We start from the raw sequence: 14,559 nt of genomic DNA, 5'->3' as shown, positions 1-14,559 counted from the left end.
ATTCACCCAGAGAGTTGTGAATCTGTGGAATTTTCTGCCACAGAAGGCAGTGGAGGCCAATTCACTGAATGTTTTCAAGAGAGAGTTAGATTTAGCTCTGAGGGCTAAAGGAATCAAGGGATATGGGGAAAAAGCAGGAACGGGATACTGATTTTAGATGATCAGCCATGATCATATTGAATGGCAGTGCTGGGTCGAAAGGCCAAATGGCCTACTCCTGCACCTATTTTTCTATGTTTCTATGATAGAAATCTTAGAACCAAAACAGAACATTCAGGAAATACCTATATCATCACATCAGAACAGGGGAAGGTTGCTTGAAGATAGACAATGCAGAGTGGGATACGAGAAGACAAGGATAGTCGTAATTAGATCAACTGAAATCGCCTCTACCCAATTATATGAATGTTACAATGAGGCTCAAAGCAAGCTTGAGGAATAGCACCTCCTTTTCTATCTGGGCATGGATAATGAATTCAATAATGAATTCTACAACTTCAGGTAGCTGATTACTCTGTCCTTATCAATGATCTATCTGTGATATTAGTTCATCTTTAGGGGGTTTATTCAGGTGAGGGGGGAATGCCAACTGACCTGCCGGTTACATATTCCTGCTCTGCATTTTGCAACTCATGCAACCATTTTAAATACACTTCCCATTCCCATATTGGCCTTAGATAGACACAAAAAGCTGGAGTGACTCAGCGGATCAGGCAGCATCTCTGGAGAGAAGAAATGGACGAGACCCTTCTTCAGTGTAAAGAAAGGTCTCAAAGGTAGGAGTTTCTCGACTAACATATGCAACTAATTCTCCTCCCTAGCTAATCTCTGCTGTGGGGTTCCACAAGGTTCCATCCTTGGCCCCATTCTCTTCTCCCTGTATATGGTCAAGTCATTGAAAAGGCACGGCATTTCCTTCCATTGCTACGCAGACGATACCCAACTCTATCTCCCCCTGAAGCCTAAAAACCAATCAAATCTGTTTAACCTTACCCACTGCCTCGAGGATATAAAGTGTTGGATAGCCCAGAACTTCCTCCAACTAAACGAGAGTAAGTCTGAGGTCATCCTTCTCGGCCCCTCAATCAAAATGATAGCAGGCAGCCTTGGAAGCCTTACCCCACTACTCAAACCTCACATCAAAAACCTTGGTGTGATATTTGACTCAGCACTGAAATTTGACAAACAAGTCAATGCCGGGGTAAAAGCTAGCTTCTTTCAGCTTCGGACGATAGCTAAAATAAAACAATTCCTCCAGTTTGATGACCTGGAAAAGATCATCCACACATTCATCTCCTCCCGCCTAGATTACTGCAACTCCCTTTACACTGGCATCAGCCAATCTTCCCTGTCCCGCCTGCAACTGGTCCAAAACGCCGCAGCGAGACTCCTGACGGGCACCCGAAAAAGGGACCACATCACCCCGATCCTGGCCTCTCTCCACTGGCTCCCTGTGTGGTTCCGTATAAACTTCAAGATCCTCCTCCATGTCTACAAAGCCCTCAATGGGCTTGCCCCCACCTACATAAAAAGTCTTCTCACCCACCACTCCACCTCCAGGCCCCTCAGATCGGCCGACTTGGGGTTGCTGAATATCCCGCGGTCTAGGCATAAGCTCAGGGGAGACTGCACCTTTGCGGTTGCTGCTCCTAGACTGTGGAACAGCATCCCCTTTCCCATCAGAACTGCCCCCTCCATCGACTCTTTTAAGTCAAGGCTAAAGACTTATCTATACTCCCAAGCCTTTCCTGACATCCTCTGAGTGAGGGCTACATGTATATATGTATGTAGTTTGTTTTGTTGTGCTATTCGTATAACAAATGTAAAGCACTTTGGCCAACGAGAGTTGTTTTTTAAATGTGCTATATAAATAAATGTGACTTGACTTGACTTGACCCAAAACATCACCCATTCTTTTTCTCCAGAGATGCTGCCTGTCCCGCTGGGTTACTCTAGCTTATTGTGTCTATCTAAGGACAATATGGGAATGGGAAGTGTATTTAAAATGGTTACCAATTGGAAGATCTAGATCTTGGCGGATTGAGTGCAAGTGTTCAGCAAAATAGTCGCCGAGTCTATGTTTGGTCTCAGCAAGATACAGGAGATCACATCCAGAACACTGTTTTTGTGTCTTTTGTTTTATATAAACCAGTATCTGCAGTTCTTGGTTTCTAAAATTTTTTAGCTTTTGCATATCATTTCCATTCAGATTCTACATTGCATATGCACATTCAATACAAAACTAGTGATAAAACATCCCTACACTTGACTAAGGAACAATGTTAAGATGTAATATACATATTTTTCTTGTATTACAGTATAAATGTATTTGCATTTTCTAAAGTATTTACGAAATAGATTCACAAATGTTTCAGAAATTGCAGATATTTAATCAGTTCCTTTGTTAAACATTGTAATATAAATTCTTAATTATACCAGTAATGAGAATTTATACAGAATCAGACGCTAGGTTATGCAAAAGATCTTTAAATTTAAATTTAGAATATCATAATCCTGTGAATAAGCCAAAGCAGTCTTATCTATGATTCTTAGCTACAATAATCAGTTTCATGCACCCTAAGGAGCAAGAATAATCACTGCCTCCATTTTACCTTTCACACGATGATCTATCACAATTTTTAGTGCATTTATCCCTTGGGAAGATTAGAATCAAAAAGACTCACCAGACTGCCCATCTCACAAGCATATAAAAAGCTGAAAGGAATTTTTTACCAAGGAATTGATTTTCACAGTGTGAACGTGATACTTCTGCTTTTAAATCCATCTCCCAAAAGATAATGTACATACTGTTGGATCTCCCATAGTGTTACTAACCTCCCTAACACAACTGTCATTTTCATATCACCTTCTGTGCACCCCAACTACATTTGTCTGTCTCTTTATGTTCTCTCCCCCTGAATCTGTCCTTTTATGTAGGTTTCTTTGGAGTGGCAGGTGGTGGTGACATAGAACAGGGCCAATGATGGCTGGCGATAACAAAACTTTTTTTTCTTGTAAATCTGCATTCCTGAGAGTCAAATAATTCTGAAAAGTGTTGATGTTTGAGAAACAAGAAACCACATTTATTTATATTTAATTAATGGACTATTCTTATCAGATTTCAACAATGAGTCAATCTTCCTGCACACACAACTATATATATATATATATTTTTTGAAAAATGCTCTTAAAACCATTACGCTGAAGTGTAAAATTCTGGTCACTTAAGGGCAGGAATCCGGTTAATCTTGTACCTTAAAAAAAAGGCCTGTTCTCAGATGGCTGGCATTTTGTTTTAAATGAATCACCCAACAGACTATTTAAAACATTAATTACTCCCCAAGATATAAGTTTCCATTTGGCTCACTAGAAATTTCATGAAAGAGCTGGATCATGAAAGAGCTCCCTGACCAAGGTCAAGAATGATGCAGGCAAGCTTCCCAACCAATGTTCTACTCTTCCCTCTGAATTTACTTTGAATCTCATTCCCCAACATCTAGATGAGAAACAAGGGGAAAGATAATGGTCACAAACCCTTTCATTAAATAATTTATAAATGTTCAGAGCTCAATATCGATCGACAGCAGTAGCAGTCGCTGAGCATATTTAAGGAGAAGGTAAACAGATTTCCTAACAAAAGATATCAAGGATACGGGGAGTGAACTGGAATATGGTATTTGAGCTAGAAGACCGTGTCACCAAGATCGTGTGAGTGGCAGGCCATGCTTCAATAAATCAATCAGAATAATGTCAGCTATTTTTTCCAATTAAAACAGTTGATGTTTAACAAATGTCTCAGTGCAAGTATTTCCTTCCATACCTTACTGCAGTGTATAATAATTGTGTCAAAACTGTGCTACATCACTAGTTGTCATAACAAAGTCTTAATTTGAAAAGTTCTGTGTGCTACTTTGGAGACTTTCCCTTGTCCAAAACATGCGAAGATGCAATTCCACAGCTACCAAAACTCAAGTCATCATTCCTCGCATTCAAAACTTTGCAAACAATTATTGGCTGTCTGTTAGGCAGCAAAAGCCATCACCAGCAGCCCTGATCTCAGCTGGCATGCGCACAGATTAATGGCAGACCGAGTCATCAATTAAAGATGGCAAACCCATCTCATAATTTTCCATCCATGTTTGGAAAAAGGCACAAATCTTTGTGTATCCGCCATGACATTGCCAAGAACCTAACTTGCCGAAAAATGTAGATCAAAGCAGTGCTCAATATCATCAGATGCAATGGGAAACAATGATAGTTCTTGACTTGTAGGGGCATAAAACTGGGGTGGCACAGTGGCATAGAGCTGCTGCCTTACAGCGCCAGAGACCCGGGTTCGATCCTGACCACGGGTAAAGTTTATACGAAGTTTGTAAATTCTCCCTTTAGCTTTGTGGGCTTTCTCCAGGTGTTCCGGTTTCCCACCACACACCAAAATCGAAGGTTAATTAGGTTCGGTAAAAATAGTAAATTACCCCTTGTGTGTAGGATAGTGTTCGTGTATGGGGCGAACCGTGTGGACGGTGCTGGCCGGCGTGGACTCGGTGGCTAGAGGGCCTATTTCCACACTATCTCTAAAGTCTAAAATATTACTTTACAAGCTTATGAATTTTCTGAATGAAGTTGCAAAATATTGTTACATAAGCAACTGTACAATGACTTCATGACTCTTCGTAAAAATTACAAAAATCTTTACCAAGTTTCCAATTTTAGTCTGCAAGTTCCCAGCTTCTTGAGCAGAGAAATACTTTCTATATCCATAACTGGAAAGGATGCGACAAGTTACCAATTCAAGAATCGGCTCAGTTTCACAAGTACTACATCATAACGATCATTCTCAGAAATTACTTTATCAAAATCCAAGAACTTCATTTACAGTATAGCCTTTTCCTCAGGCAATGTCAACTTCAGTTAAGCATGAATGGGTGCCAGCAGGCTTCTGGTACTTCATCAAACAGTCACCGTCCATGCAAGAGCCCAGATGATAAATTACTATAGAGTGTGCAATTGAACCATATCGCATTCTCACCACACATTCATGCACATATATATCTGAAAAGCGATCTAAAGTGGGGATCAGAGCAGTGTATGCAACACTGGCACATCGCTTCTGATATTAAGTGAAATACAACAGATTTGGGATGAAAATGTAAACTGTTTCCTTACAGCAAATATATGTTTCGTTAAATGAGGATACCAAATGAGCACACAACACTCTTGGTGTGGTCTGAACAGGACCTTGTATAATTATAGTAAGGAAGGATGTGACAGCATTACGGAGAGCGGCTGTAGATTAGATTTACAAATATATCATCAAGAGAATCTTAGTTCCACGGAACTAGTGGGCTTGTTTTCATTTAAACATAAGGAGGCCGACAAAAGATTTAATCGTTGCACAACACTGTGCTATCTCTGCACTGAATTATTAAGAGGGATCTATTTCTAATAGCAAAGAGGCCAATAATCAGGGCTCTCAAAATTTGAAGTAATTTGCAGAAGTAATGGGCGGGCAATGGCCAGCCAGACTTGGTGGGCTGAAAGGCCTGTTTTCATGCTCTACAACTCTATAATTGAATACAGCGTAGTTGAATAAGTTTTTTCTTCACACAATAAAAGGAGAGCTATGGAGGAATTCCTCAATGTATTTAAACAGTATTTGTATGAGCACTTGTAGTCAGAGCCTCAAAATTATGAGCATTAGAAATAGATAGGATGAATGAACAGAGTATTTCACCCACAGTTGAGGAATAAAGCACCAGAAGATGTGTTTAAGGTGAAAGATTGAATAAGAACCTGAGGGGCAACTTTTTCCACAGAGGGTGGTGAGTACATGGAACAAGCTGCAACATTATTACAAAATATGAAAATCATATATTAAGATCTTCGACGGATATAATTTGTTGATCTCAGCTGGCCTGTCAATGGAGTTCACCGAATGTTCCCATTATTTGATTAAAAACAATTGACATGCAAGAGTTCACTTATGTAGACTTATACTAAGAAAAGGATCAATGCTCACTACAAAGCAAACTACCTCGCCACTGATTGAGATGCTTGCTAATAGTCACAAAGTGTACAGAAAGATAATATGAATACTGCAAGTACTATGGAACTTTATTCCTGAAAAGAAATAAGGAATTAAATAAAGGGGGAAAATTTGCTTTGAATCGCCACTTATTATAGAATTTCCATGGAGATGACTTACCCGAGTTCGATCCTCAATCCCATAAATATAAAGCTGCATGGGAATATTAAAGCTGTGCAGGAAATTTCCACCAAAAACCAATGTGTCTACAGGTGTGTACACTGCATGGATCCATCCTGAAAATAAATTAATAGGACTTGAGTTTTGTTGTAACAAACCTTCAAGGATCTTTGGACTTGCACACCAGGGAGCATATTGTTCCTAAATATTTCCTGGGACCTTAGCATTCATGATACATGTTCTAGGCTCATTAGTACTTCCAAAATGCTTCATCTCACACAATTAATCTGCTATTTCATAGCTCATTTCACCAATACATCAATATCACCCAGTAGGCTAAGACTACCTCCCACACCATGAACAACTCCAATCGTAGTGTCAATTTACTGATCAAGCCAACTTCACCCACAACCAAATCAATCATGTATATTACAAACAGCAAGAGTCCCAGCCCAGTTGTCTGTGGAACAGCACTAGTCACAGGCATTCAATTACAACAACAAAAATCAATTACCATCACCGTCTGTCTCCTTTTGCCAAGCCAATTTTGGATCGAATTAACCAACTTGCCCTGGATCCACATGCCCTAACCTTTTGGATCAGTCTACCAAGTGGGAACTTGAAGTCAATGTAAATTACATCTTCTACACTGTCCTCACCAGAACACTTTACTGCCCTCTCAAAAATTAATTCAGGTCAGCCACACAAGGTCTGTTCATGACAAAGCCATGCTATCGATCTCTGATTAGTCCCTGCTAATTACTTTTCCTATCCCTCAGAATTTTTTCAACAACTTACCTTGGATTGCCACTGATTAAGTCCATATATGATGAAAATAAGCTAGACAGTACACAGCCATGCAATATGGATAGGTCTTTCCCAGGTTTCAAGGCCTTTACTTAGAATTGATCATTTGGAAGAATGGTAGGATGGATTTACCACTGCTGCAGGCATCTTCAGCTGCCTGGTAACTCAGTTCGCGACTGCATCTCCGATTTACAAACTCTCCAGGTTACAAACAGTTCATAGACCCGAACTCCAGCCATAACCTGGGCAGGACCTATATGCAACTCCAACAGCATGTCACACCAGGAGTATACTAACTGCGTACTTCTTCCTTTGCAAATACATCCAATTCAATAACAAGACTATGAAAATTGGCCACCATGATTTAGACACAATCTTCTAAATGTCAATGCTGTAAAAACAATTTGACATTGTGTAAAATAAACTAATTCCCCAGTCTGTACAGCCACATGTTTTAATAAAGATAAATAGGAAAGCAAAAACCTTGAATAAAAAATGAACATTCTCACTTAAATGCACAGAAACTGCCAGTGTGAGCTGTTGGTTTTGCCTCAGACTTTCGACATGTTTCCAGAACCTGTCACCTCTCTTAAATCAGCAAAGCACACCAGTGTAACCATTCCAGCATCTTGTTAATGTAGAAATATACAGGGTATTGCTGTATGATAATCTTTACCATTACATCATACACATAACCATAAACGGTAAAAAGATATACATTCTCGGCAAACATTTCAACCGCTCTTATAATTATTATAGAAAGTGCCACTGATAAAGGGGGATGCAGCAAAATGAATGTTGAAGATATGTAGCTAGAAATTTATTTTTGTTGGGGAGGAATAAGGAGATAATATTTTGCAGTAATGTCAAATGAAGTGCAGATAATAGAACCAAAGCAGCGGCATCTTTTGGAATTGTTCATTATAAGCCACTTAAAAACACATCAAATATCTATCTTGCAGATGATAATGGCAGTTTACCAAAAATCCACAAAACAGAATACGACAGATGAAGTTTAATTTAAAACTAAATTTCAAGGCATTCTGCTACTGGAATGTAAGAGGTTGACCCTCCAACTAGAAAATAGATTATATTGAATGAAAATGCTTTGATAAATAAAATGCATATCATTAAGATTTTAAGTGCATGAAAGACGTAGTACAGCAAAAGTAATTATGATTATATTGCCAATGATATTTGAAGTTATTCATTCAAATATAAATGGCTTGAAGATAATAATCCAAATGTCTCAAAATTATTTACATTACACAATCCCCTACACACTTAACACAAAAACTAAAAGGGTTGCACACATAAACAGCTCTCTTTCCAAATGTAATAAGGTTGTGCAAACAGTTCTACTCTCCAATCTATTTATGTAAATAATATAAAAATAATAAAATAGCAACCATCTTCAGTTACCTGAAGGGATCAGAAAGGTATATCCTTGTTTTAACTCAATTCGCTGACATCCATCCACTCTGTCCCCAAGGAAAATATCACCTTGCTTTCCTGAAAGAACCCACTCTTCATAAATCTCCAGATTGTGCGATGTGGGTGGGACTAACCAGAACACCTGATGAGACAGACTCCTTGTAAAACAAGCGTATTTGGAACATTCATATTTCCTATTATAGTACAAATTGAGCTCAAATTTGAGGAATGCAATATTGTTGTCCATGGACATCATTACAACCAAATCATGCATAACAAAATACAGACTCTTCCCACTCCTCTGAACAAATTACTAACTGCTCAACAAGTTTTAAAAATCCTATATACAAATTTGATTATCTTCTGTGATTCAAAAATATTCAGGGGCATTACAGAAAATATGTTGACAAAATACCAATATTCAGATATACACTAATGTAAGTCTAAAAACACAAGTGTTAAGCATTTCAGGTGATTTTACCCAAGGTCAACTTCAGCAGCGGTAAGTGTGATTAAATACGGAATCGCTCCAATTTTTCTAACAATGGATAAATAGAGCTTTCAACTCAAGTCAATAGATTTGGAAATATAATTACAAAGAATGGTAAGATCATATCACTATTACCTAATCCTACTATTTTGCACCAAGCTACTGAATAATGCCATTTCCAAAACAGGGAAGTCTGCTACACTCTTGCATCAGAAAACATGTCACAGATTTTTGCATTGGTCCACTATGAGATCCGATCTCAGTTCCATTATCTTGATGGGGGAGGTACTATTGAGGAATGGGGCCAGTTGAAAAAAAAAATACAGGAAATTACGAGTAATTTACTCCTCTTCATTCAAGATTTTCCCCACAGCAAAGTTGCAATAAAGGTTACATTTTCATTCTGGGGGGGGGGGGGGGGGGGGGGGGGGGGGGGGGGGAATAGCACACAGTTTATATGATTTCAAAAAAAGGGTAGAGAATATAAATTAAAACTGTATTAATAAAAAATAAATAAAAGAAAGTTTACAATTCTCTGTGAAGCATGCATTGAAAAATACTGGTGCAAAATACCTTGTTCTAGCCAATTTAATGGTAAGTAAGATATATTGTGAATTTTTGCAAGTTATATTAAATTATCTCCATCCTAAGAAAGTAAATTTATGAAATGCCTTTAAATCCAGGAGAAACATTCTGACACATTTGAAAAGAAAAGGTGGAATATTTCCACTTTTATTACTTGTAGTGTAACCATATAGCATCACAAGGTTAATTCCCGAGATGGCGGGACTGTCATATGTTGAAAGAATGGAGCGACTGGGCTTGTATACACTGGAAACTAGAAGGATGAGAGGATATCTTATTGAAACATAAGATTATTAAGGAATTTGACGCGCTAGAGGCAGGAAAGATGTTCCCGATGTTGGGGGAGTCCAAAACCAGGGGCCACAGTTTAAGAATAAAGATGAAGAAAAACTTTTTCACCCAGATAGTTGTGAATCTGTGGAATTCTCTGCATCAGTAGGCAGTGGAGGCCGATTCTCTGGATGCTTTCAAGAGAGAGTTAGATAGAGCTCTTAAAGATAGCGGAGTCAAGGGATATGGGGAGAAGGCAGGAACGGGGTACTGATTGTGGATGATCAGTCATGATCACAGTGAATGGCGGTGCTGGCTCGAAAGGCCTACTCCTGCACCAATTGTCTATTGTCCTTCATTTCACTACATTGAAAATTTTGAAAATGTTCTTCCAAAAGATGTCATGTCATTATAGAGTCTGATTTATAGGCGAGGCATTCTTTAGAAAAGCCTATTTGTACAACTGTCACCTTTTAAGCTGCTAAACAGAATTTTGGCTGCCCATTACTTAACCCTGCAGAGATTGATCAACAATGAGTTACAATTTACTCAGCCCAGCATAGCCCAGCATCCACTGATCCCACCAAAGACCTTATTGAACTTACCATTCTGCAGGTGAGAACCTAAACAATTATCACCAGAGCTATTTGCCACTCTTAACCCTGCAGTATATCTTATTCAAGCACATTCTATTATTACTTAGACATCAAAACATGTTACTTGCCAAGAGGAGGAACTGGAGAGTAAATGAAATTGCTATAAATCAATGAACACTGCAGAATCTGGGAAGCAAATAAGAATTTGTGGGGTTCAAAATTACTCTATGCATAGCCTTTAATCAGCAATAAATCATTGCAGTTTTGGTTTTGATTTGCTGTACATAAAATGAACCATTTTGGTGTTATTGATCCAAAAAATAAAATCTTGCTTGAAGTATATTCAAATAAGTAGTTTTATACATAATGTTGTCAATATTTGTTATCAAACTGAAGTAACAGTTCGATAGCAGAAAATAAATAAGCACTATTCACCTTCCCTCCTCGAAGAATGTGGTACCAGACTGAAGTGCCACCAAAATCAATGTGAAAATCGGTGTAGCAACCTTTGACGCTCATTAAGCAGTACCTGCAGAGAAAGCATTTAACAATTAATAATTCCATGCTTTGACAATCCGCAAGTTGTTGGCCCAAATGAGGATTCGTCATGACCAAGAACAACAGCAAGGTATGTCCTCCAATTAAATAATGGAGGTCAACAAGAATGGAACATTCCAAGGTGCCCAGTTTGAACATAAATTATTAATTCTAACAAATACCAGGACATTTCAGTCTTTTGGTTTTGCATTTCAATATACATTTTTGGCCACTAAAGAAAACAGAAACTGACATTTACCCATCACTGCATCAATGAGAACCATATTGCAGGTGTGTTTCAAAGACTGAGTGAGACTGATATGCTATAAAATAACATCAGTGCAATAATGAACCAACTTGCAAATGGGATTTAGTTACTGGTTACAAGTAATTAGATTAAAGAGATGAATGAAAATTAATTTAACATTTCAAAATCATACAATGAATCTTGATTTTCCAAAAGAGATAATAGCCTTAAATGATCTCAGTCCCGAAACATTCAAATAAAAACAAATTCTCAGTTTTAACATGCCTATACTTGGAAAAAGGAAACTGAGTAAGTGTTCTTGTAATGCTTTCTCAAATGGCAAGGGCAAATTTATTATAAAATTACTTCCATCTGTTAACATACAAATTCTGCTTGTACATGCCTCCACTAGTTTAAGAATCCAGCTGAAAATGTATGGCTTACAAGCATGTGAACTTTGTTACACATTTTCTGTGAGGAAAATAATTTCCTGCATTTCTATTGCATATCTTAAAGCGGCTGCACTCAGTCTCATAAATGAAGCAAAAACATCAATTAGTGTCCTGCTTACATTATTTCACAGCCAGGCAACATATTCACAATGTAATCATATTCCAGCACTCATCAAAAGCATTTCCAACACCATCAGAGGTCAACACCTCCACCCAAGTATTTTTAAATAAAACTATACAAAATCTGATTCCCAATCTGTAGGTCAATCAATTAAATCTGCTGCAAACATTTGTTGCTTTCCACTCACTGCATGAAACCCCAGTCCTTTTAGATTCAGCAGCAGCCATCAGCTGTAAATAATGGCTGAATCATACTGATGTTTCATGCACCTTACAAATAATTCAGCTGTTAATCTGAACCCACCATTACGCCGATGTTGCTTTTTGTGGGTTATGTTGTGTCAGCGTTGGTGAACTCTTCTAAGGATCATTTATTGCCTCATCTCCTCTTCATTTATTGCCTTCATTTTAAAGATAGAATCTAAGCAGTATGCAGGCAATGCACACACTCTCGTCCGCTGATAGGCTGTGAAGGACTGTACCAGGTGGCAACAGCAGCAGTCTGCAGATCAGAGCTGCTTCTGGTTAAGGAGAAGTCCGCTGCCTAGCAACAGGATCCAGGATTGAGGTTGACAGAAAGATATGCACTGATGTCATGAAGACGGCTTGGGCAATTTGCAGGGTCTAATAGTCTTTGTTCCCCATTGTTACTGTTACAGTTCTCCTGACTCAGCACTGGTAACAAGACCCTCCATGTTTCTTTCAGAGCAACTGTCAGAGAGGCCCTGATGCCCATCCATACCACAACTTGTGGTGAACCTGCATAACCTATTTCAGGAAACAAGCTAATGCTTACATAATCATCTGTTTTAGGTTCTGTTGTTGCACTGTTAAAGAGGCAGCCTCCATGTGGTTCAGCTCTATCAAACACAGTCAGACTCTGTGTGCAAGCATGCAGGTGGTAGTGTCTGAGATTTTAGTTCAAATTGGAATATAATACCTCATATTAAAAGATAAAAAAATAATATTTCTAAACATAGAATTTTGGTGCAAATAAACGTAAAAAGACTATTTTTAAAATGGTAATCAGAATAACAAAATAAATTCACAGATGGCATTAATGTTACAAAATGATATTTTTAGAATTTAGTTTTTTAAATATGTGCTGACAAATTATTCAGCACTAGCTCCTCATGGGTAATTTCTGATGCACATGATGCCCACTTCCCAAAAATGAATTAAAAAATGAAAATTTTAAGAAAACGCATTGATCATCAAAAAGGGTAATCACAACCATATGTGCTGATTTAGATTTAAAGAAAACTGGGAAAACGCACATGCAGAACTCACATAAAAATAAAACTGAACATTTTTGTTGGAATATATTATGTATTCATATTTGTTAACTCATTGTAATCCACATCAGTTGCCATTCTAACATCTGTCTTGAGTCTCAAAGCCTAAATGAAGACAATTAGTATTTATGTTGCCTATAATCTTATCACTCAGATCATTTTACATTTGTTCATCTACAAACTGCTGCATTTAAATAATTTAATAACTTTCCACAGGCAGAAATGGAAATTAAGGATTCCATCATACAAATACGCTCTCTTCCCACACGTAGGCTACCAAGCAATGAATCCATCAATGTCAGCACCAGGATTAAGACTCTAATAACACAATTCAAAAAAGTTAACCAGCTCTCACACTCTTCCTGTCACAATAAATACAAACATTTCTGAAAAAAATCAATTAGAATGACTAATGCACCCAATACATTAAGGAATAAAACACTGAACTACAAGTCAATTAGGCTTTTTGTCAGATCCAGGTGTCAGCTGAAGAACTATGGGCACAGTCGGGGAACATATTATCTCCATAGCAAGACAAGAAATACATTAGGAATTCCAACACATTTATTTGATGAGAACTGTTTGCTGGTTTCCCATGGCATTCCTTCTGAGCTTGTACACAAACTTATTATCATGGGACCATTTAATTCATGGTTTTAAGAAACAAAACATTTATTCCAAAAAATCCACACTGAGCTAGCTATCCTCGGTGTGGCAGATGGAAAATTGCATTCAACTGAGTTGGAGAACAATTCCTTCTCTTGGGCAATTTCTTAGCAATCAAAGGTGAATTTCTTCCACTCCAGTTCTGTGGACTGCGAGGTAATTGACGAGGCCAACATGTTGATTTGTGACCTTTACACTGACGGGGCAGGCGGCATCCGACTGTAGGGCAATCGAGTGGTTTGTGATGTAATGCATTCCTACTTCCATTTAAGTTGATCTTCTACATACTCCCAGCACAATGTTCTCAGAGCCATCCTGAATGCTTAAGACAAAGCAAGGAGGACTGACTGAACTTTGTTACCTTCCACCACAGTGAAGAATGTTGTGGTGGATGTTTGAGTAAAATTCTATTGTGTATTGTGTGTTCTTTTTTTCAACTGAATCCCTGCATGGCAAATTAATTTCACTGTACCTTAGTTGATGCATGTGATGAATAACCATATAACCATATAACAATTACAGCACGGAAACAGGCCATCTCGACCCTTCTAGTCCGTGCCGAACACGTATTCTCCCCTAGTCCCATATACCTGCGCTCATACCATAACCCTCCATTCCTTTCCCATCCATATAACTATCCAATTTATTTTTAAATGATAAAAACAAACCTGCCTCCACCACCTTCACTGGAAGCTCATTCCACACAGCCACCACTCTCCGAGTAAAGAAGTTCCCCCTCATGTTACCCCTAAACTTCAGTCCCTTAATTCTCAAGTCATGTCCCCTTGTTTGAATCTTCCCTACTCTCAGTGGGAAAAGCTTATCCACGTCAACTCTGTCTACCCCTCTCATCAT

General features: G+C 38.3%; 1 protein-coding gene across 10 annotated transcripts in view; it reads right to left on the bottom strand.

Moving 5' to 3' along the window:
* Window positions 1-14,559, bottom strand: part of LOC129709402 (lysine-specific demethylase 2B) — a 190,384-nt gene that overhangs the window by 103,733 nt on the left and 72,092 nt on the right. For all 10 annotated transcript variants that reach the window (XM_055655736.1, XM_055655741.1, XM_055655739.1 and 7 more), the window contains 3 exons: window positions 10,823-10,916; window positions 8,435-8,588; window positions 6,206-6,321 (listed from right to left, as the gene is read on the bottom strand). In XM_055655736.1, the coding sequence (XP_055511711.1) occupies window positions 6,206-6,321; window positions 8,435-8,588; window positions 10,823-10,916 (364 nt within the window). The remainder of the gene's footprint in view (window positions 1-6,205; window positions 6,322-8,434; window positions 8,589-10,822; window positions 10,917-14,559) is intronic.

The sequence above is a fragment of the Leucoraja erinacea genome, chromosome 25 (genome assembly GCF_028641065.1).
Source record: "Leucoraja erinacea ecotype New England chromosome 25, Leri_hhj_1, whole genome shotgun sequence".
NCBI lineage: Eukaryota > Metazoa > Chordata > Chondrichthyes > Rajiformes > Rajidae > Leucoraja > Leucoraja erinaceus.
This window is presented reverse-complemented; position numbering and strand designations above follow the sequence as displayed.